This window comes from Dama dama, chromosome 15 (assembly GCF_033118175.1).
Source record: "Dama dama isolate Ldn47 chromosome 15, ASM3311817v1, whole genome shotgun sequence".
Classification (NCBI taxonomy): Eukaryota; Metazoa; Chordata; class Mammalia; order Artiodactyla; family Cervidae; genus Dama; species Dama dama.
The window spans coordinates 69,380,610-69,404,651 of record NC_083695.1 but is presented as its reverse complement, the minus strand read 5'-3'; the positions used below and the strand labels follow the sequence as shown (position 1 = coordinate 69,404,651).

Here is a 24,042-nt window from a genome sequence, read left to right as displayed (position 1 = left end):
TGGCGGCGGGAAAGCTTCGGACTTCCCGCGTCTTGCCTTCCTGCTGGAGCCACTTTTCTCAGTGCAGCGGTTACCCGCGGCCCTGGCATTCGGATAGGAGAGTAAGGCGTGGGTCGGCGGGCCTGAGCTGACCTTGAATTTTCTAAACTTGGTCACATATCCCACCCACCGTCCCCTATTCGCGCTGCCAGTGGATTCCCACTCTTCTCCATCTTGACTTTCAACACCCTGGAAGGCCCTTTCTCAAAATACCACCCCAGCCTCTGCACTCCCAACTCCATTACCGAGGGCCCTTCAGATTATCTGTGGTAGTGGTGAGGTGTTGATCTTCAAAACTGTCCCCACCTCAATCTTGACTTGCCCATGAAACAACTCTTCCCTCCCTTATTTACACAGCTTCATGAAGGGAAAAGGGAATGTGCAATAAACCCGACAGCAGCAATCTCTTCAAACAGATAATCCTGAAAATAACCCTTCTACCTCCTGGGTAGTCCACACTATGAATCCTCCCTGTGGAAGAACTAGAAAACCCCTCAACTGCCTCTCTTTGTCATGAGTACTCAAATTTATCAATCAATGCCCAGGCCAGGCCTATCAAGTTAATTTCAAGTTCTCCATATTTCAGTTCACATTAGCAGATAGCAATCCCTACAATCCTATCTACTACCCCTAGACTATTTCTCCTTCATGCCCCTTGGGGAGGGACCCACTTCTTTGCCTTTCTCAAAATAGGCATTCCCCTGTCCTTGGTATAATTCCTACATGTCCCTCTTTACCAAAAGTCTATTCACCTGCATGCATTCTTTAAACATCTGAGCACCTGCTGAATGCCAAGCATTGTGCTCAAGCTATGGTACACACAAGCCTCAGTTTCAAAAACATTTACAACAGGTGTGAACTTCCTCTGGGTCCCTGATATTCAAATTCCTTCCTGGACTAATAGCACCACGCTTGTTGGAAATGCAGAATCTCAAGGCCCACCCCATAATTCAGAATCCTCATTTTAAAAAAATCTCCAGATTTAGCTACCCTTTCAAAGTCTGAGAAGCACTGCCCTAGATGACTGATTTCACTGACAAGACTCTTGAAGAGCAGTTTCAAGTCCAATAGGATTCTGCACCTAACCGAAGAAGGGTCCTAGGAATCAAATGAAAGTAGGAATGTCCCTGTTGGGTTCAGAGAGGAAAACTAACTTCTCTGGCACCAGCACCATAGAAAAAAGCACAACAGCACTTGGCAGTTCTCTCTAGTTCATGTTTATTAGTCTGCATAGTGATTTATATTTTCCAAACACTGGGGGAACCCCTCAACCCCATCCATCTTACATAGGAATGCAAGTTAATGTGTTTCAAAGCCTATTATAAAAAACAAATACCACTTAAAATCTGATGTATTAATTTTTATTTCACTTTTTTCCATTTCTTTATAAAACAGTCATCTCCTCGCTAGCAGCTCTCTCCCCTAGACTGGGGGAGGGGAATGGAGGAGGTTGGGCACCTCCAAAGAAAAGGGGATGGGGGACAAGGGCCCAGGGTTACCTCCTGAGGTTCTTCTGGGCCTGTTTCAACAATGTGTCAAAGTCAAGAGAATCAAATTTGCTCTTTACAGGAGCAGGGTCAAAGTCTTCTCGGTTGGAGTCTACAAAGGTAGAGAGACAAACATCAAGGTCTCTTTGAGTACACCTCCCAACCACAGGGTCCTCAAATGGCCAGCTACCTCTCATATCTATAATGGATGGAGCTAAAATCTCCTAAATTTTAAGTCAAAAGGCAGGAGAGCCCCCATTTCTCCTCTCACCCCACCCTTTAAGCCCTTCACGTGTCAGAGGAAGACAAGTCTGCCTTATTAACCCCTCTCTCAAAAGGATGGGGACTCTTTCAGGGAGGAGAGGGAGTAGACCAAAAGCTCAGGGCCTCCCTCCACTCACCAAGATCAGAATAGCTTCTCTTGCAGAACTGCCTGCGGCCCCCAAAGCAGAGATCAAAGGGCTGTTCATCCGCCTGCCTCAGCTTGTGGCCACTCTCAATGGCTGCAAATGCCTCCTCGGCATAGCGATAAGTGACGAAGCCATAGTTGTCACTGGAGGGGAGGGTGAGAAAGAGGCTGAGATGGCTATTTGGGCACATGCCATGGAGAAGAGACAGCTCCCCAGGGTACAGGGACTGGAGAGGTTCTTCTCATTCCCCAAATGGCCAACCCTCTGACTGTAGAGATGAAGGTGTCCTACGCTGCCCAGCACACCAGAGCAATCAGGAAAGACAAAGCATTGAGACAGTTAATGGGACAGGAAGGACATCCTGACCTTAGGGCCCAACCTCACCCTTGGACACGGAAGTGGATGGTGCACTCCTCAATCTCCCCAAAAACAGAGAACCTCTGTTTCAGCTCTGACCGAGTCATGCGGCCAGGTATCTTCCCAATGAAGACCACTCTTCTTTCTTCCTATGTTGGGTCAAGGAAAATTGACACACCATGAGCCAAGGCCATAGCTGCAGATGGCTCTGTGAGCTCATGTCATGGCTCAGGGACAAGCCCTCTCCTCCTAGGACCTGTTCCTCTACTCACTATTGCACGCTCCTTCTGCAGAACTCTCTGCCTTTGGTAATGGTCGTGTGAACGATAAGAACTGTACCTGCCAAGAGAAAACAGGTGCTGTCAGCCCCCCAGACATTAGACAGCTCAAGTCTCAGAACTCTTAGGCTCTTGCACCCCAGATGCACCAAATCCCTGAAAACATGCTCACCGCCGCCTCCTGTCACTTCTCCGGCGAGGAGATGGAGAGCGGGACCGGCTTCGGGAACTAGATGATGAGGATGAGGAAGACGAGGAGGAAGATGATGAGGAGGAAGAGGAAGAGCATCTTCGGGAACGTCCAGAGGAACTGCAACTGGACCTAGAGAACAAAAGATCACACAGAAATGATAGGAGGAGTGCAGGTATCATCCACTTACCTCACCTTGGCCCCAGCCCTGCCTCCCTGTCAGGAAGCTCAGGACCAAAGGCAGAGAAAAGCAGAGGAGGTGCAGAAGAAGAGCAAACTGAGAACCTTGTGAACTTTACATGTTCTAGAGTATCTGGGCACTGATCTTATTTATTGTCAATTATGCAATTAAAAATAGAAGAATATCTAACAAGTCAGAAAGAATAAAAATAACAGAGACTCAGAGATAAAGGGCTGGGCCCCAGGTATTACAACTAGCCGGGGGGTGGGGGGCTAAGGGAGAGGTGGGAGGGCAGGCAGGCCCGTGTCTCTGGAATCCTGCTCCCCTCATGTCTCACAGGAGTACTATGATTATGGCATTAAGGGGAGGTGACTGTGCTAGACCTGTAGTAGACGACGTACCTGAAGATAAGCTTCACCATCAAAAACCAAGAATTCTTCACTGATGAAGTGGAAAAATTTGGGTCTATTATAGAGAAAAAGATACTCCTAAAAAGTAGATGAGGCCACAGTGACACCCAAAGGACACCAGACTCTTTCCTCAACAGATGATTAAAGGAAGGATTGTTTGCTATTAACAACCCACTAGCCCACCATCCCACATCTACCAGAAAAATACAAGAAATAAGGACTGATACAGTGCAAAGCAATCAACATGGTCAAAACCAAACCCTAACGGTCTCTCCCAAGGCAGGTCTCTAGGAAGCAGGAGATCTCAGAGATATCCCAATCTCCAACAGGGGACAGAAGCTATCTTTTCACAGCTTGCCTCCTTCAAATCCAGGAAAAGGGAAGAAGACAAAAGCCAAAGACAGAAAGAGAAAAGCCTTAGTGCCTGAAAGTTCATCAAACTCAATGTGCAAAAGCTTTCAGAGTAAGCTAGAGGAGAGAACTTCCAAAGCGGAGAGAGAACCTAACAGGCCATCAGAGCTCACCTTCGCCACCTCTTGTGTGGGGGGGAGAGGGACCGGGACCGGGACCGGGACCGGGATGAGGAAGACGACGATGAGGATGAGGAGGAAGATGCTTCGCTGGTCCGCGTGGACCCAGAGCTGACAGAACGGCTGCTGCGGCCACGGCGGCCTTGCCAGCCCCGGCTTGAGGGGCTGGCTGACCTGCAGGCTTTTCGATAATAGCGCAGTGACTGCTGCTTGGCTGAGGGGTCAGGGAGAGTCCTAGTGTTCGTGTCATTCCGGCAGGGTGAGGCCTCAGGGGACAGCAAGGCAGACGGGGCAAGGCAAGGAGTTTGAGGATCTGCCTGCTCTTTGCTAGTCCTGTGATCAAGTGGCTTCTGGGAGGCAGCTGTGCCTGGAGGCACAGAGGTGGCTGGGCCCAGGGACAAGACGGGCTTGATGGTGATATCCTGATGGCGTTTGACGTTCCATCGGGAGCCCACCTCTGGAATGACTAGGGCAGGCGTCTTTTTTGGGGGGGTCCTGCTCCGAACACAATAGTCATGGTCCCCAGAGCCCACATGGACTGGACTAGGGCCATGGACCCCTTCGTGGAGGCGGGCTGCAGCTGGATGTTTGGCCTCCGTAACTCCTTCAGGCTTCAGGGTTCCCTCCTGGGCGGTGGACTTAGGAGATTTGGCTTTGGCCAGCAGAGAGACAGCAGCCAGGGGCTTCCATAACTGATGGGGAGGGGTAGCTGGAGGGGTGAGCCCTGTGAGGGGAGGGAGGATGGAGATAGCAGGATGAGATCCGATTCTACACTTCTGAACACTGTGTATACAGGCTCCAGAGACCCCCACTTCATTTCACAAAGTGTACTAACACTGATCAGCAGCCCAACTTGTCCCACTGTTACAAATGCTCCGTCTCATGAGCTCCCCACCTTGGAGACCAGCAACAGAAACCCAACTGGCTAGAGTCTTCCTGAATCTCTCATTGCTGGTGGCCAGGTCCTGTCTTTTCTACCTCTTCATTCTTAAGACTAACCCCCTGCTCCCGGCACTGACTGACTTCCGGGCTGCATCTTCCCTGAACTCATGTAATCATCTAATAATCTCCTACCTCGGGCATCACACCCGTCCACCTCTCTTCTACATTCCCACTGGAGGAAGCACTCTAAAATCAAATTGGTAAGGTTTTTTCAATTACTTCTTCAACATACAATATAAAGTCCAACCAGCTTAACATGGCCAAGTTCCCATAACCTGGCCTCCTCAACACTCCAGCTTTCTCTCTTGTGAGCTCTGCCCACCACCCTGATCAGCACTACACTCCAGCCAAAACGAACCACTCACCATTTCTCAAAAACACACCGATACCAGGCTGGCTGTTTCTTCAGTTCACGTAAGCTGTTCCAACAACCTCAAACGCCCCTGGTATCAGTGATTTTCTCAAGCCTCCGATTTGAGGGTTACTTTCTATATAATCCAGTTCTGACAGCCCCTCTTCAGACCCCACTATAAACCAAACGGGTTTCTTTGACACACAACCTCTGATACTCAACATGCTCATCTGTTTACACATCTGCCCCCTGGACTCTGAGAACCTCAAGGACGACGATCAGATTTCCATATCCCCAACACCTACACACACTTGGTGCAGAGCGGGCTCTACAAACATTTGCTGCATAAACTAATCAAAGGCAGAGTTCCCCACCCTGAACCCACCTGCCACGTTGGCCAGTTCTGGGGCTTGTAACCGGTCTAGGGGCCTCTTCTCCTGGGGAGTGTCAACGCTGCTGGCGGGGGAAAAGGGAAAGCCTGGTTCATTGCCTCCTCAACATCTGCTTTCCTCACGAAGCAACAGGAAAGGGGTATGTGCAGAGAGGAATGGGGGGCACAAACTATCCCAATCATTCTCCTCCAGCACAGAAAGGGTCTTAGTGACTGGACTTTATGTAAGTTGGGTCTCAGCTCTGTCCAATTTCTGGAGGCAGGCTGACTATGACCTTGATATCCCCCACCTCCTCCAAGCCGGGAGCCTCTTATGCCCGGCTCAAACCAACCCAAAATCAATGCGGAGGAAAATATGCTTGGCAGAAAAGGATGGGGTATCATGAATATGAAGAAAAAAAAAAAAGCCTCTTGGTACTGGATGAATGGGGAACAAGGAGGTCCAGGATGCCTGTGTCCTCCAAGGAGTCAGGGAGCCCTAGCCATGAACATCCTCCCCCATTTTTTTTTTTTACACCATCAGCAGTGTTGAGCAACCTTAACGCCTGTTAAATAAAGGAAAGAAACCCCCCAAAACACAACTCGCCAAAACATAAAAGGCATCACCATTTGAAACCCCAGACTGGGATCAGCCAAAGGATGGTTCGTATATATCATCCTATGTATCACCCAAGACAATGCCCAGCACTGATGGGCTGAGCCGGGGGTGGGGAACAGGGAAAGACTTTAGAGTTGACTAAATGTCCCTGTAACAGAGGCATCCAGTTGACAGTCCTGGAGCGCCGGCCGGCTGCTGACCAACAGCTGTAGGGTAACTCACTCATGTCCCCATACTTACCCTGAGTTTCCTACAGCCAGGCTGTCAGCAGGAGCCGGGGGAGGGCACTCCTTTTTGGCTGCAAAGAAACCATACTAGTTAAAAGCCCAACCAGACGTTCCATACTGAGGCGGCACAGAAACGCTGGCTTTAAGACGCAAAGGAGGAAAATCCATTTTGCCTACATACTCCACTGGGGTCTCCCCAAAGAAATCCATTCTCTTCCAGTGGGTACCCAAGAACTATTTTTAATTATATCTCTTCTGCTTGAAAACAAGCACACACTCCACAGAATCTAAGACCGAATCCCAGCTCCTAAGCCTAGCATTCCAGGTTCTATATAATCCACCTGACCAACTTGCCAGTCTTATAAGCTACTCTTTTTTTTGTTTGTTTTGTTTTATAAGCTACTCTTGATCTATGCTTGTACTTTGCCTTCTACTTCAGATACCTATTGTCAATTCAGGAGTCATTTTTGCAGATTCCTCTTCCCAGTTAGATCATAAGCTCCTTGAGAACACGACATAGCATCCTCCGCAGCACCTAGATCCACACCTTGTTCTGAGAAGCTGAATTAGCCATTGCCTTTTTTTTTTTTAAGCCATTGCCTTTCAAATACACCATATGTGACCCTGCCTGCACCTCTGCTTTATTCACCACACGCAGGCTCTCTGAATTCCTGTCTTCCAAGGCTCAGCTGGAGAACTACTTCCCTCTAGAAAAATGTCCCCAATTCACTTGGATCTCCCCATCCATCCACTCTTTATAGTTCTTGTCATGCTGTACCCTCTCCCTGGCTTGGACTGGATCAATGGGATTGTCTTCCCATTCCAATTAGGGGGCCACTCTAGTGGCAGAGACTCCCCTTCTCCCTCCTCCCAGTTTAAGCAACTACAGGGCTGGGCCCAAAAGAAACATCAACAGAAAGAGTTTCCTCACCTTCTGATTTCTCAAATTGCTCCAGCAGACTGGACAGGTCCGACGCCTCAATTCCTGCAGAAGCACACAACACAGGATTGGAAACCTGCCCCTATTCACTGAGCACACAAGTCCCAGAAGTTCCAAACCACCTCGCTTCTCTCCTTATGCGCCCCCTGCCCACTGTGATAAGTAAACCAGGAGAGTAACACTCCCTGAGAAAGAGCATCAAACCAACTAGACTTCTCTCTCTCAAGAATTCTAACAAAGGCCAGCCCCATCAAGGTGGCTTATCCTGTTTTATGGAGGACACTCCTCACACAATTCCTACACCATTCTTCACACCAACTGAACTGTGTGGCACTCACCAATCTCACTGATGAAAGCCTGCACCACATCCTCAGGACCCTGGGTTCGTGGGGTAGGTAGAAAGGACAGTTTCCTTAGACGGGCTGGGTGGACAGCAGGCAGTTTGGTGGTAGCGCTCTGCCTTGGTGTCGGTGTGGGAACAGCCTTGGCAACAGGAGAGGGTGGTTTCTCCTTGGGCCTAGTCTCCTGCGGCTCAGGCTTTAGCCGCTCTGATGTAGGATCCTCAACAGCCACGTTCTCAGCAGACACACACGGTGGAGCCTTGACCCGAAGGCTGTGCACCGGGGAGGACGCCTTGTGTTTCAGATGGGGAGATGCGGTCACTGGCTTGACCTCCGCCTTGGTGGGCTCTGTCTGTGGCGCTCCGTGGCCAGCCGCCCCAAGACTGAGGGGAGAAGCCATCGGCACAGCTGGCACACTTTCAGGAGGGCCAGCTGGGATGCTACCAGGCTCCACCTTGGGTGGGGGGACAGCTCTTCCAACTGAGGTTAGAGGCAAAGGAGGTGGAGGAACAGCAGGCCAAAACGGAGGGTGTTGCAGCCCTGGACCCCATCCCAAGGGCCCGTAGGTACAGTTGGAATTATAAGGTGGGACTGGGGCAGGAGGAGGTACCCAAGGCACACTGCAAGTGGGGGGCACAGCATAGGCACCTGGAGTACCAGACACTAGGGGCACCGCTGGTGGGGGGGGCAGGCAAGGATAGCCAGAAGGGGACATGGGAGGATAACAAGGCCAGGGTGGCACAGGGGCATAGTGAGTATAGGGATCAGGTGGCACTGGCCCCACAGACATCGGAACACTAGGAGGCTGCAGGGGTGGTGGGGGCAGACTGGGGACAGCTTGCCCATTTGCGGGAAGGGGCAGCACAGCAGTCATGCTCAGCCCACCCGTGGGAAAAGGCAGAGCAGTGGGCATTGCGGGGGGCATGGGCTGCACAGCAGGAGGTGGCGGTCTTGCCGGCAGCAGTTTCTCTGGGGACGGCACCTGCTCAGTAGGAGGTGAGGCCATATGTTTGCTCACAGGGGGCTCAGGACTAGGAGAGGCAGGGCTGGGGCCCACAGACCCAAAGCAAGCCTCAGGAGGAGTCTCAGGGCTTCTGTGCGGAGTTGTCTTCTTGGCTGGGGCTGGAGGGATGACAAGACAAGGGATGTCTGCCAGCCCTGTGGGAGTTTCTGGGAGGCTGGGCCACTTCCCAGCTGGAGGCTGGGGGGTCCTCTCTTCAGCCTCTGGCTGGCGCTGCTGCCTTCGTCGCCGATACTCAGATAGGCTAAGAGGCCGAGGCCTGGCTTCCTGGGTTGTGGTACTGGTACCAGTTTCCCCCTTCAGAGGACCTACAACCTCCCTGACTTCAGGACTGTTGGCCTTTGAGGGCTCTGAGGACTCTGATTCCAGCAGGAGCTGGGCAGCTGGATTCCTCTGGGCTGATGATACTGCACCACGTCTGGGATCAGTTGGCCTAGACTTAACTAGTACTGGGTCAGCTGGAGACAGGTCATTGGGAACAGAGTCAACTTGTACTGACTTGACCAGGACAGGGTCAACTGGAGGCAAGTCGTCTGAGATGGGAACAACTGCTGCAGGGTCAGCTGTTGCTGAGTCAGCCAGGACTTGGTCAGCTGGGAGAGGGTCAACCAGCTCTGAGTTCGCTGAAGCAAGGTTAGTTAGCACAGGGTCAGCAGGTTCAGTGTCAGTCACAGTGGGACCAGGGTCAACTGCAGTGGAATCAGCTTCAGCAGAGTCAAGTGGCATGGGGTCAGCTTGAGCAGAGTCAACCAGGGAGAGATGCGCTGAAACAGGGTTGGCTTGGATAGGGTCAACCAGGCTGGGGCAGAGGTCTCCAGGACCTTCTTCAGCAGGACTAGCTTGTTCAGTACTGCTCTCCACATTCACAGAGCTAGGCTTCTCCAAGGCAGCTGCCCAGGCCCGAGCCCAGGCCCGGGGCTTCCCTCTACCATGGGGGGGCCCCACCTCTCTTTGCAGGTCCTCCTGAGGCAGGTTGCCTCCCTGAGAGGTCACCTCTGGAACAGCTGTAGACTGCCCACGAGAGGCCGACCTCAGCCTCCTGGTGTAGCCCTCTGCACAGGTAGCTGGCTGCTCCTTGCTCTTCTTCCTCCTGCCCTTTCGAGCCCTCTGGGAACTTAGCATTGCATTGGCTGGTGGGTTCTGAGGCCCCTTGGGCGCCACTGGCTCCATGACCTCCCTGGGCTCCAACATGGAGGCTGACTCCAACTTTTCCTTTGAGTCCAGTGACAAGCCCTCATCCTCAGGGCAGAGGGTTTCCTTGGGAACAGCAGCCTCTGTCTCCACCTCTAGTGGTGGCATGAGCAGCTGCAAGGCCGGACTGACCTCTAGCGTGTCATCCAGGAGCACAGGCTGGGGGCCAGCAGGGATCTGTCGCACCACAACTGGGATCTCCAGGTCATTGCCAGCTGTGGCCGCCTGACCCACAATCTCCAGCACCACACAATCCTCAGGCAGTGTCAAGTCATCTGGCTGCTCCTGAAGCTCATCCTCGAGAGCCGTCAGGTGGGTGAGGTTGGGCAGGCAGTACGGGTGCATGGCCCGCACCAGCTCACTCAAGGAGGAGATGCTCTCATCTCCAGCTGCCTGCACTGCCATCTCTGCTGCCGCCGCTGTTTTGTCTTCCTCCTCAGGACAGGCTAGGTGCATGGGGAAGTCTGGGATGCTGCTCACAGAGTTGTTGAGCTCCCCAGCAAGCATCTCACTGCTGAAGCCAGCCAGCTCCTCCTCTTCCTCCCCATCACTACGCTGCTGGGGAGGAGGGGACTGGCCCCAGCGGGGTCTTGACCTTGGGGGTCTCCAACTAGGAAGCTTAGGAGAGGAGGTCTCCAAGAAGGAAGGTGGAGAGAAGTCCCAAGGGGGATCCGCGAGCGCCATCTCAACCTACAGGATAGAAAACAAGATGTAGGGGTTTTCTCCAGGAATATATTTTTCCAGGCTTGTCCCCACATATTCCTCCCTCTTGGGAGTCTATGAGGCTCCCTAGGGCAGGCTTACCCCACTTACTCTACTACTGCCTGTACTGGGTCCCAGTGGGTCAGTTGGGGTGATGAGGTCACGTTCTGGGGGTGTCCGAGAGAGGCTGAGCAACCTGTGCAGCTAAAAGGGAGAAAAAGACCTGAGATGAGTTTGTGTTTCAGAACTTTATGAGTAGGCCCACGGATGTGGTTCTAACCTTTGCATCAACCACACACCTCTTCCCCGTGTTGCACACTTACAGAGGAGCCCTCCCGAGGTGACACGAGCAGCTCTGAGTCAGGAATGCTGTCAAACGGAGATAGGTTCTCAGAATCTGCATTGTCCAAGATCTCCGTCAGAGCTGTGAGCAGTGACACTTCATTCTGGTCCTCCAGAGATAATCTGCTCTGTTCAGGAAAGACAATAGGAAGGTACCACCACTATCCTAACCAGGCCACTGAGGGACTAGATGCCAGGAGGATCCCTCTCCTGGGCTCAGTTCAGCTCAATGTGCCAGAAAGAGACATGAGTACCAGGGGGCATGGGTTCCAATCTCATTTACTACCATCCACCACCTCTCTAGTATCAACAAAGACCTGTCAAAATTGAGTGTTGAGTTTGTGTTTCATACTCTTTCCACCCTCAGCTAAGATGTGGGATGCTCAGTAGACAGCCCTTGGCTAAGCTGGAACTGGACTCAAGACAAAGATTAGAACCCTGTGGACATGTAAGTCAGGGGCCCAGGCAGGGAGAAAGGCTGTGGACTATGTCAAGTCTGCCAGGCCATACTTTTACATGGGACACAGCCCAAGTCTAAATTAGAAATAAAAACACACTTCAAGGACTCAGGTTGACCATTCGAGAACCAAGGTTCTGGAAGTCATAGCCAAAATTCCTGCTTAAAGACTTCTAAGCCCAGCCCCAGCTCACCTCTCCAAGGCTACCAAAATCTTCAATGAGGGAGATGAGGGAGGCATCCATATAGCTGTGCATGGTCCCCAGCAGCGCCCCATCCTGCAGTATCAGCTCCTCCATCTCCAGGTCCTTGTCCCTCAAACAGGGGCCCAGCCGAGACAGACTGACAAAGCCAGAATCATCGCCCTCCTCGTGCAGCAGCGCCTGGGGCAAAAGAGGATAAGGTTAGAAAAGCCCCTGGGCAGCTATTGACACACTCTGTAAGCCAGGTGCCCAGCCGTCCACCAGTGGCCTCGGACTCAGCAGGAGCCCCACTACAGCCATGCCTCTGGACTTGCTGGGCAAAAAAAAAGTTTAGACTCCGTCTAGAAATACTCGGAGCCCATGAAACTGATAAATTGGGGAGTAAAAACATCAAAAAGACCAAGATTGTTCAGAAGAGTCATCTGCCAGCAGTGATGAAGACAGACATTCTGAGGAACACACCAAAGGACAGGAGGTCAGCAAGCCGGCGACAACCCTCAAACTCCCCTTATGCCTCTGTTCTCTGCTTAGCTCAAATCCCAATCTCAACCACCATGAGTAACAGTCACATTTATTTCCAGCTTCCGTGCTGAAGGCACTATAGTGTGCCACCCAACCTCTCAAAGGTAGTTGCAAGGGAAAAGTCTCTTCCCTGCCCAGTCAGAGCAAAAAAAGAGAAAGCTTGATTCTGTGGATGGGCAAGCCCCACCCCATCTCTTCCCTGAGAAGTAGCAACATCTTCAGCCTTGTCAGGCAGGGAGCCACCCGCCCAGGCCTGTCAAAGAGTGTGGGTGTGGGCAGGGCTAGAAGTGCCTGGAAGGGCTGGGGAGGCCAGAGGTAGAGGAATCTCCCCTATAAGAAACTACAGATGATGCAAAGGTTGGAGAAGAGGAACAAACATGGACAAGCCAGTCTCCCCTCTCCTCTGGCAGCAAAGGGAAACTCTGTACCTCTTCCAAAAGAAAAAAAGCAACAGGTGTGATTGCACCCTCCCTACCTTCCCAACCAAGCCAAAGAGTTACAATGCCCAATGAGAGGAGAGGATACCTAGGGACACTTTAGGAGGCCAGGCCTCCTAAAGATGAAGAGAAAGGTGGCAGGTTTTAGGCACTCACTCCTCCCAGGCCTTCACAATCCTATAATTACAAACAGCACCTGAATAGCACCTGCCTCAGCAAACACTCCTAGGTGAGCAAAAAGGCTGCACCTCAACTTGCCTTGCCACCTACCTGATCCAGCCATTAGGCTGGAATCCCAAGACGATGCCCCAGCTTTATGAACCACTCATCACCACTTCCATCTGACAGGTACTGGAAACCCAGTCAGAGAACCCCGTCTTCATCTGACCTCATCCATCCCAACCCCCAAACAGCACAGCTCCCAGAGTACCAAGGATCATGGAGGGGTTAAGCCCAGGCTAAGATAAGAGTGTTAACCACCAGCATCTCTAACTTTAATAACCCCCCCAACTGGTTTTCCCACAGCCAGCCTGTCCCTGCAGGGTTCAAAATCAGCTACAGACTTGAAAATACACATTTGATCACCTCTTGAGACCCTCCCTAGTCCCCTCCAAGGGTATTTTCCTGCTCTCAGCATTAGGTTTAAGTCCTTAAATGGATTACAGTGGTCCTGGTATCCCCCACCAGACTCCTCCAGGGTGTCTTCTCTCACCACTCTCTCTGGCCACACCAGCCATACAGGTTTCTCCAATAAGCCATGTTCTCTCCCACCTCAAGGCCTTCACCCAGTATTCCCTCTGAGGAAAGCTTCTCCTTCCCCCTCCCCCACAGTCTCACTTTAAAATGTCTCTTCCCAGACCCTGCAAGGTAAATTACTACTGCTGATTACATAATATGCTGCACTTTCCTTCTGTCTCACTCATCATCATTTACTGTCTAACGTGATAAAAACATAAGATCCTGGAGGACAGGGGCCATGTGTGATTACCATAACATCCCCTATATCTGAACATAATGGAATCTCAATACCTAGCTAACTGGACTAGCTTCCACATACTTATCTCTGTGTGTATTTGTGGTAAACAATCTCTCCATGAGACCTTCTCCAATTCCAAACGACCACCTAACTTGGATTACAGTTGGATCATGGATCCTTCCTACCTCTCCCCGAAAGGAGTGGGATGGGCAGCACCAGGCCCACAGCATGTGCCCTGTGAGAAAATAAGAGAAAACAGGGTGGGCAGCTCCCAAGTTAAGAGCCCCAGAAGCCATCTTCCAACTCCCACCTAGAAACCAAAAAAAAAAAAAAAAGGCTTTCAAGGACTCAGCTTAATTGCTTAAGAGAGATAACAGTCCAAACTAAGTCTTGCCCACCTCCACCTCCACTCTGGGTGGGAACTTTTAAGAAGCCCTGTTGAGGAGTGGGACGATAACACTTAAAAGGAAGAAGAACTGAAGACCAAGAAAAAAAGATTATGACAGAATTTCCCCCCCCACTCAATAAACGTTCAACTAATGTTGAATAGTTCTCAAATCGCCTCCAACTTTTGTCATCCCCAGCAAAAATTCCAGAAAAGCTTAAACACAAACCATCTCAATTTATGTATCAATTCACAGGAACAGGCCTTAGCTGCCTTCTCCAGAGATGCTGGAGGGAAAGCGAGGAAGAGAGGATTCCCTTTCTTTACCTAAGCCTGCCCCATGTAAATGTTGATACCTCCCATACTCCTTGAATTAGGAGGCAGGACTACAAGCAAGCAAAACGCCAGCGCCTGTGACTCATAAGCCACCCCAAGCCGGTCGGACAGAAGCCGCCACTAGCTCACTCCACAGCCCTTCAACCTCAGCCCTCTAGCCTCCCCAACACACTCCGCCATCAGCAGGACTACACGCACATCTGGAAAGTCCTTCACCATCCATCGTAGGGAGGCGAAGCGGGCCAAAGCAGAAGGAAAAAACTCCTTCAAGGTTCTGAGCAAAGTTGATTCCAGCAGCCCCAACCTTCCTTCCCAGTCAGGGGCCCCCAGCGCCGATCGGAGATGGCGGGACCGGCTGAGACACACCCAGTTCCCGGCAGAGCGGCTCCAGCGCCGAAACGAGGTGCCGGGTAGCCTGGAGCGGGAGCCACGTGGACATCCCTTCCCCGCCCCCACGTGGACCCGTGGCCCCCCCGCCCCCGGCCCAACCCACGTGGGTGCCGGGGCCGCCTAGAGGGGGAGGGGAAGCAGACAAGTTCTCCCGGGAAAATCGCTCCCCCCACCCCACGTGGCTCCGAAAAGGCACTGCGGCGAGGGGCTAGAGGCACCCCCACACACACACACTCAGCATCCTTAGAGGAAGGTCTTACTCTATTACTCTAAGTCTGAAAGCCTGATCACCCCCACACACATGCGCCAGGTTTCCGACACCCGGCTCTGCCCCTCCAGCATTCCGGAGCAATGGCCATAAGGACCCTGCTTCTGCTCGCATATCCCCCAGCAAACGACCCAGACCCACTCGGTCCAACCCGTCTCGCGCAGCTACCCGGCATCGACTCCCGAACGCTTCTTCCCTTTCCTGTGGCGTCCACGTGTCACCGCCCGGCACACGCCGCTTTGCAGCCAGCCGCGGGCCGCCCGCTAGTCTCTCACCTGCTCCCCGCCACTCACAGCGCCCACGGTGCCATATGGTGCTTGGCTCCGACTCCCCCAACCGCTGCTGCGCACTCCACCGCCAGGGTCGGGGCCGGAGCCCCCACTCGCAGGCGGCGCGATTCCGTCTCTCCGTCCCCGGCGCGCCGCCATCTTGGCCCCTGAACACCCAGCGCAGCTCTAATCGCCGGCGCCGCCTCGCCCAGGCGATTGTGGGAAGGGAACTACAACTCCCGAGAGACCCTGCAAGACTACGAATCCCAGAAGACTGAGCGGTAATATCGACTTGCACGCGGGAAGACCGCACTGGCCTCGCGAGGGAGCCTGGGAGTAGTAGTCGCATTCAGCAGAGCCTAAGGGGCACGTGGTACAGGCATTCTGTAATGCACGATTTTGTGTTGCGCTTGAGGACCTAGTTGCGGAGCGCGAAGGAGATATTTACTTTTTGCTCATCTTTTTATTTTTCTTAATCTGCCCAACTGTCGGAGCGCCCTCTTTGTCTGACGTTTTACCGGCTGCTTGTTCCTTTTGCCTTAGTCCAAGTGGGCCTGTGTTTTGAAATAGCACCCCCTCGTGGGCACCCGCATTCCAAGAGCTAAATCTCACCTGCTACACTGCGGCAGGGTAATTTAAGTTTAATCTTGTTCAGTTGCCCAGTCTTGTCCGACTCTTTGCAACCCCATGGACTGCAGCACGCCAGGCACAAGTTTAATTTAAAACAGCACATTATCGGCGTCGGCTCTGAGCTACTCAGAGACCTACGCTGGCGCCTCATCGCCAAATTTAGTGCCTGCTATTGCACATCATCTTGTTATCCTCCAAAGACAACAAGCATTCCCCTGCTTTTGTTTTTCTCTATGGAAAACTTGAGCCTCAAAACATCTCTGATGCTCTGTTTTATCCTGGAAAGTCTTTTTGGTCATCCCAGCCAAACTCGAGCCCTCCCTGAATTTCTACACTCCATAACTATCTCTATTATTTACTCATTTGGCATTTACAATCTCCTTCATATTGTTTTCCTATTTTTCTTTTTTAAGATTTGTATTACAAAAGTTTAAAATTCATTTCAAAGAGTACAAAATACAAAACTGTTTAAGTAAGATACTTGGCCTACAAATTCCAATCCCCAGATTTAATCTTTGTCACCTTTGGGATATATTCAGCCACACTTTCTGTGTATATAAAAATGTATAGGTCGTAGTGAAGACGCATTTAAGCATTGCTTTCTGTCCTAGTCCCAGAGTTTGTAAAGGTGAACCCACTGGGGCTGGCTGGAGATGAGAAAAGTTTGTTCCAGAAGGAACTGAGGGATCATAAGGACTTCTAAACATGGGAAACGGAGAAATAAATTATTTTCAAAAATCAGTTCTATATTTTTTCCAATTTTTAATCAATTCATTAACCAATATTTACTGAGATCTGAGTACCAGTTCCATTAAATGAATATATCATTATTTAAATTAATATATGGGCTTCCCTTGTGGCTCAGCTGGTAAAGAATCCGCCTGCAAATGAATATATAATTTAATATAATTATCATTATTTAAATTTTATTTGTGATTCCTAGTTTTTCACTATTACAAATTAAGTTACAGTGAATATTCTTATACATATATCTTTCCTTCTTTTTTGCCAAGGTATCTTAGTTCCGTGACCAGGGATGGAACCCAGCCTAGCAGTAAAAGCTGCAAGTCCTAACCACTGGACTGCTGGGGAATTCTTGCCCCACCTTTTTTATTTTTTGCATTTTTGTACACTCTTTCTATGCAATAGTTTCCTTGAAAGAAGTTTGCTAAGTTAAAGGCTGTATATGTGTGTTAGTCGCTCAGTGGTGTCTGACTCTTCGTGATCCCATAGACTATAGTCTGCCAGGCTCCTCTGTCCATGGAATTCTTCAGGCAAGAAAACTGGAGTGGGTAGCCATTCCCTTCTACAGGGGATCTTCCTGACTCAGGGATGGAATCCAGGTCTGCATTGCAGGCAGATTCTTTACTGTCTGAGCCACCAGGAAGCCCCATATATATGTATATACATTTGAAATGTCAGTGGACAATATCAAATTGCCCTTTAGGAAGGTTGTGTTAATACATATTCCCAGGTAGTTCCCTGGCAGTCCAGTGGTTGGGACTCCACCCTTCCACTGCTGGAGACACCGGTTCTATCCCTGGTTGGCTGGGAAACTAAAATCCCACATGCCACATGGTTCAGCCCAAATTTTTTTTTTTTCAGCCAAAGTATTTTAAAACTAAAAAATAACACACATTCCCACAAAAAAAGTCATGAGAGGAGAGGATCTCTCATTATGGAATGAATTATATGCATTGTTCCCCCCACCACCATGGATAAAATTTATGTTGAAGGGCTTCACACCCAATATATTTGGAGACAGAGCCTTTAAGAAGGTAATTAAGGGTAAATGATGTCATAAAGGTGGGGGTCTAATCCACTAGGTCCAGTGTCAGAAGAGAAAGAGACACCTGAAAGCCAGGGAAAGAGGTCTCACTAGAAACCAGCCTTGCCAGCTGACTGATCTTGAACTTCCAACTTCTAGAGCTGTGAGAAAATAAATTTCTGTTCTTTAAGCCACTTAGTCTGTGGTGTCCTGTTATGGAAGCCTGGGAAGACTCATACAACTTCCTTTCAGTTAGTTTCTTATTACTCTTTCGGGTGAAGTGAACCTGTTCTGGCAACAATAAAGTTTATTTCCAATAAACTTGGAAATAATTTACCAATAAGAGATCAGTAACAACCAGTACGGGGTGCACAATTCTTCCTCTTTGGAAGAAACATCCTCTAATAGGTGCTCTGTAAATGCTGGTGATTTGGGCACTAATTATGGTCAATATTATGATGATTCGGCTTTGAGAAGATTAATGTTTTTTAAAAAAAAGCAGAAAGTTGTGCCCTTTTTGCTTTATTTAGCATCTGATAAAACAATATTTACCTACATAGGGTGTACACATGGAATATACTAAAAGAGATAAGAATGTATCTCTCCAGTGCTACCTAGACAGGGGTGTTGTGGCTACTAGTCTCCTTGGCAGGCTACTAGTCTCCTTGGCCTAAGGGCCAGGAAGGAAGACCTCAGAGACACTGGCCACCAAACACTGGGTGCCCAATTCCATCTTTGCCTGACTCCATGTTCAACAAAGACTCATCTGATTATAACAATTGACTTCCTGTATCATTTTCTATGGGGATAAAGTGTGTTGATCAAGTGAGACAAAATGCCCAGTTCACATAACATCTATTTCTCAATGTGAATTAACAAGTCAGCATTCTGGTTTTATTGAATGCCTACTATGTGCCAGGCACTGTTTTAGGCACTGGAGATACAGGAATGACAAAACAGACAACATACACAAAAAACAGCCTCCCTAACAAAGCTCACATTCTAGTGGGAAGACAATCTCCAAGTAAATAAAGAGTCAAAATAATTTCAGAGTGCCAGAAGTGCTGTCAGAAAATAAATGGGATGGGACTTCACTGGTGGTCCAGTGATTTAGACTCCATACTCCCAATGCAGGGGGCACAGGTTCGATCCCTGATTGTGAACTAAGATCCTGTAGGTCGAGCATGCAGCCAAAAAGAGAGAGAGAGAAGTAAATAAATGGGATGGAGAGTGTGAAAGATAAGAGGGGGCATTTTTTTTTTTTACATGGTGTGATCAGGTAAGGAAGAGAACATATTTGAAGTAAGATATGAATCACAAGAAAGACCTAGCCATTCAAAGAGCATTCTGTGATAAGAAGAAAAGTCAGTGCATGGGTTTTCAAGTGAGAACACATTTTTTTGTGTTCAAAAGAAAAACTGGTTTAACTAAGAAGTTCTAGAAAAGAGACAGAGTGATACCACGATGCTTCATATGTATTTAATTTGTGTGAGTCAGTCTCCTGAACCCGATGAATTCTGATTCACTTCCTAAATTGAACCTCCAGACCTATAACACTGAGTACCAGACCTATAACACTGAGCACCAGACCTGGTCTCATTGAAAACCCCCAGGATGGCTTCCAATAGTCTTGTCTCCTGTTATTCACACTTTTTTAAAAAAATTTATTTGGCTGCACTGGATCTTTCTTGTGGCATGCTGGATTTTTCTGGATTTTTTTTTTTTTAATTGCTGCATGAGGGATCTAGACCCCTGACTGGGGACTGAACCCAGGCCTTCTGCACTGGGAGCACCAAGTCTTAGCCACTGAACCAGAGTGTGAAATCCCTATTCATACTTTTATGTAGTTCTCTCCCATAACTGTACCAGAATTGGTCTGTGTGACCAATAATATAAGGAAGAAGTGATGATATATTACTTCCAATAGAAGTGTCAGTCGCTCAGTCATGTCCAACTCTTTGCAAACCCATGGACTGTAGCCCGCCAGGCTCCTCTGTCCATGGAATTCTTCAGGCAAGAATACTAGAGAGTAGGTAGCCATTTCCTTCTCCAGAGGATCCTCCCAACCCAGGGATTGAATCCAGGTCTCCCGCATTGCAGGTGGATTCTTTACCAGCTGAGTCACAAGGGAAGCCCAAGAATACTGAAGTGGTAGATAACAAATTTTGTTATTCTAAGATGCTAAGGTTGAGGGTATCTTGTTGCATAATAGTAGATAATTACTATGCCTGGTTTATAGTTACTCTTCCAGGGAGATGCAAACTTTCAGGCAATATCCCTTTTAGTGCTTTATTTTTAGACCCAAACAACCCACGTGTGAGGAATGGTTTACAGTCCTCATCATGCTGTCTCCTTGCAATATCCCTAGGAGAATTTTTTTAAAGTAGGGATATTATTGTCCCCATTCTGCTGAGGAAGAAGTTGAGGCTAAGAGAGGGTTAAACAATATGCCCAGGGGCGCACAGTGAATAGTTGTACATTATGTTTTCTTTGGTTCCTCTGTTCCTAACGGCCTATCCTCCACTGTACTAAGCAGTTGCTTATGGAAGGAGAGATGAATGAATAGGTTTCAACCCATTTGGTGAGAATGTTCTGAAGGGGTTGGGACCCTTTCTGAAAGACGTATTCCCAAATATTGGCATGCATAAGAACCACCTGAGGCACTTCTTTAAAATTCAGATTCGTAGATCCCCTTGCTCCAGAGGTAAGGTTTCCTCCTAAGGAGAATGGGGCCTTCTACATATTTAACAAATTTCCTAAGAGTTTCATATACTTTAAGTAGCTGCTTTAGCAGAGAAAGAGATGGTAGTAGTAAATGGTCACGGTGATGGTAAATGGACAAGAAGGGAAGGAGTCATGTGTTGGAGCTGAGAAAGAAATCCTATCAGAATTCTTATAATCATTTGATAAATATTATATGATACATATCAGGCTATAGGCACCTTCTTAGGTGCTGGGGACAGAGACATCAATAAGACATATCATTATCATCTTGATGGAAAAAGCAGATTCACCCTTGAAAAAAAGAGGAATGTCGGGGCTTCCCTGGTGTCTCTGTGGTAAAGAATCCGCATGCCAATGCAGGAGACACAGGTTCAATCCCTGATCTGGGAAGATTCCATATGCCCACATACCACAGAGCAACTAAGCCCATGCGCCACAGCTACCAAGCCTATGCTCTACAGCCTGGGAACCGCAACTACTGAAGCCTGGGCACCCTAGGGCCCATGCTCTGCAACAAGAAAAGTCAACCCAGTGAGAAGCCCACATATCGCAACTAGCGAGCAGACCCAGCTCACAGCAATTGGAGAAAAGCCCACACAGCAATGATGACCCATTACAACCCCAAAAAAGAGCAATGCCAATGAATATTTAAGGGAGTTTCAGGAGTAAAAGAAATGTGGGAGAAAACAGACAAGGCCAAGGTAAGGTCAAGAAAAGGAGTTGGATGGGACAGGTTCTAGGAACTGCAAGAAGCCAGGAACTCACTTGTCCTAAGGCCAGTCTAGCCCACTGCTTCTGCTGTTTGCCTGTCTGTGGGGCTCATCCCTTCATTTCTTACCACCTCACCTCTTCTGAGCACCTCCCACTTTGCTTCATCCCCATGTCCAGAGTCCATCTTACACTAATGACTGGTATTAAAAAATACTGGTGGGCTTCCCTGGTGGCACAACAGTAAAGAATCCCCCTGCCAATGCAGGAAACAAGGGTTTGATCCTTGATCCAGGAGGATCCCACATGCCCCAGAGCAACTAAGCCATGTGCCACAACTCTTGAGCCTGTGCTCTAGGCCTCGGAAGTCACAACCACCCATTTTGTGTCCTAGAGTGCCTGCTCTGCAACAAGAGAAGTTACCACAATGAGACCGTGCACCTCAACTAGGGTAGCCCCACTCGCTACATCTAGAGAAAAGCCCTCACAGCAACAAATGCCCAGCACAACCAATAAATAAATAGAATTTTTTAAAAATATAAAGATTAAAAAAAATAAATAAAATAAATTAAAAAAATAAAAATATAAAGATTAAAAAATAAAAATACTGGCATGCCACTGAATTATTAATTTTTTTTTTTTGCCATGCCACATGTGGAATCTCAGTTCCTGGACCAAAGATGGAACTTGTGCCCCCTGCAGTGGAAGTAGTGGAAGCAAAGAGTCTTAACCACAGGACTACCAGGGAAGTCCCTGAATAATTCACTTTAAAATGGTTAATTTATGTCATGAGATTTCACCTCAAAAAAAGAAAATACTGGGTGCTCAAATCCATCCATCCAAATCAGCTAAGCCTGCCACCCTCGGACCTTGTCATTAAGGACCTTCCACACAGACTCACTGCCTCCCTACTAGGGCTATCTGCCAGGCATCTGTAGCTTCTCCCATCTTTGCAACACAATTTTCAGAGATGCTCCAATGATGTTTCCCTCTTCTTCCCCAGGTCTGGTCCAAACTAGAAGTAAAGCAGAAAAGAGCACTGGGTCAAGTACTTGTTATGTGTGTGACCTGAGGCAAGTTACTTAACCTCCCTAAGCATGGTTCCTCAAGGAGATGAAACTACTTAATCATCCATTCAACAGTACTGAGATATTTTCTTAAAGGAAACAGGATCAATAGATCAGCTGGAATGGGAGAGTGGTACCTTCCCAGACGAGGTGAATACTGGAAGTATAACTGAGGTTCAAAGGAGACATTAACTAGTTAATAGGCAAAGAAGAGGGAGAAGAATGTTTTACAGAAAGTTTGAATTTATTAACCTTTCTGAATATGTTTTCTTGCTTGTTTAATGGAATTAACACCACTTTCTTCCAAAGGTCAGCATGAAAAGTAAATAAGATTTCAAGTGTGAAACACCTAGCACAGTACCTGGCACATAGTGTATACTGCAACAAATGCCGTTTTTCTTCTTCTCTGCCTTCTACCTTCCACCTATGTAGTCTAGAAGGGAACTTTAGGTTCAGAGGAGGCAAAGTCCCCTACAGGGTGGGTTATAAGCCCCTTTGTCCACTCAAGTGATTGGTGATAACCATAGAATCTGGCCAAGCTAGTTGTTTGGAATGAGTGGCCTTAGGGGTGAGTGGTTACAGGATTGTGTGCATCCATCCCTGGTGGCTCAGAGGATAAAGAATCTGCAAAGGTTCAATCCCTGGGTCAAGAAGATCCCCTGGAGAAGGGAATGGCTACCCACTCCAGTATTCTTGCCTGGAAAATCCCATGGACAGAGGAGCCTGGTATGCTACAGTCCATTGGGTTGCAAAGAGTTGGACACGACTGAGTGACTAACACACAGGGAGTGAAAGGGGTCAACACAATCCAGCCCACTTCTGAAACTTTTCAAATAACAGATAACCTCAAAGAAAGCAGAAAGGAGCTAATGTATACTGAGTACTGACTACATGGCTGGTATTGGGCTAGACAACTGGGCATACACTGTCTCATTTGATTCTCATCAAGCCAGGGAAACCAATTATAGAGGGTAAAGTACAGAATGGGGAAGTCAGTTGTCCCAAGTAATTTTCTAGTGAGGGGTAAAGCTGGAATTCGAAGTGAGGTATCCAAAATTCCAGGCTAAGGTTATATTGCTTTAGGTTCCCTTTACTCCTTATAGTGCTGACCTCTGCCCTGGGGAATGTGGGGAGGAGGTGGACACAGGCAAGGGATGCTGCCAAGGAAATAATTGTGTGTGTGGATAGCTTCAGTCACATCCCTTTGCAGGCTTCTACCTGCACACCCCCGCCCCCCCCCCCCCCAACTTTGCCCTCCAGAGGGTGGAGATAGGGAAAGCTAGGGATGGGGGAATCCAAGGTGGATGGAATGCTGGAGTTAGTGAGAGGCTGCACTTACAGCTCCCTTCCCCCAACCTCTCCTAAGCACAAGGCAGGGGATACCCATCTCCTGGCTGGTTCTCTTTTCATCCCTAAGACTCTGCATCTGCCCATAGCTTCGCTTCCTGCTCCCTCAGCAAAAGCTAAAGGGTCTCATAAACACTTAAGCCTCCACATCTGTAACCCTCCCCCAGCCAGTCAAACCAGCTGTGTAGACTCTGGGCAGGGGTGAAGGAACCTTCACTATCAATCCCCACCTAAGTAACAAAAGGAAGGAGGACCCACCGCCCAGTCCGGGCCAGAAGCCTAGGAAGGGGACACCGCCCAGGTCCCCAGCATCTACTGCTGGAACCCACCATGAAGCTTAAGGAAGAAAAGCTAGCAGCTGGGGACCCCCTCCCAGAAGGGAGGGGGCCAACTCTCTCTTCAAGACGGCTCCCCTCCCCTCCCTCCTCCCAGCTAATAGGTATTTCCTGTTTATGAGGCAGCTAAGGCTGGGCTTTTGGGAAGGGGTGGAGATGGAGGCCCCCCCACCCCCACTCCAGGCTGTGTTGGGGAATCCTTGAGGAGTGCCTGAAGGTTGGGAGGCTCCTCCCGGGGGTAGGAATGTTCCTCACGATGACCATCCACATCACCCCACCCCCTCCAACAGA

The 24,042-nt window shown here is 49.2% G+C and overlaps 1 protein-coding gene and 1 pseudogene across 3 annotated transcripts; one reads left to right on the top strand and one right to left on the bottom strand.

Annotated features, from left to right (window-relative positions):
- Positions 1-1,384: 1,384 nt before the first annotated feature.
- On the bottom strand, positions 1,385-15,375 carry PPRC1 (PPARG related coactivator 1). 3 transcript variants are annotated; one of them, XM_061162457.1, is made up of 14 exons: positions 15,179-15,374; positions 11,581-11,769; positions 10,911-11,057; positions 10,699-10,791; positions 7,671-10,575; positions 7,324-7,377; positions 6,406-6,463; positions 5,562-5,632; positions 3,877-4,606; positions 2,744-2,893; positions 2,566-2,632; positions 2,321-2,442; positions 1,928-2,079; positions 1,385-1,638 (listed from the first exon to the last, which is right to left on the bottom strand). In XM_061162457.1, the coding sequence occupies exons 1-14, from the start codon at positions 15,329-15,331 to the stop codon at positions 1,535-1,537; spliced, it is 4,995 nt and encodes a 1,664-aa protein (XP_061018440.1). In that variant the 5' UTR covers positions 15,332-15,374; the 3' UTR covers positions 1,385-1,534. The 3 variants fall into 3 exon arrangements, with proteins under 3 accessions (XP_061018440.1, XP_061018441.1, XP_061018442.1); XM_061162458.1 differs by having other exon boundaries at positions 5,562-5,629; XM_061162459.1 differs by lacking the exons at positions 3,877-4,606; positions 5,562-5,632 and having other exon boundaries at positions 15,179-15,375.
- A 998-nt stretch (positions 15,376-16,373) lies between these two features.
- Positions 16,374-16,490, top strand: LOC133070889 (small nucleolar RNA SNORD22; annotated as a pseudogene).
- Positions 16,491-24,042: the final 7,552 nt, after the last annotated feature.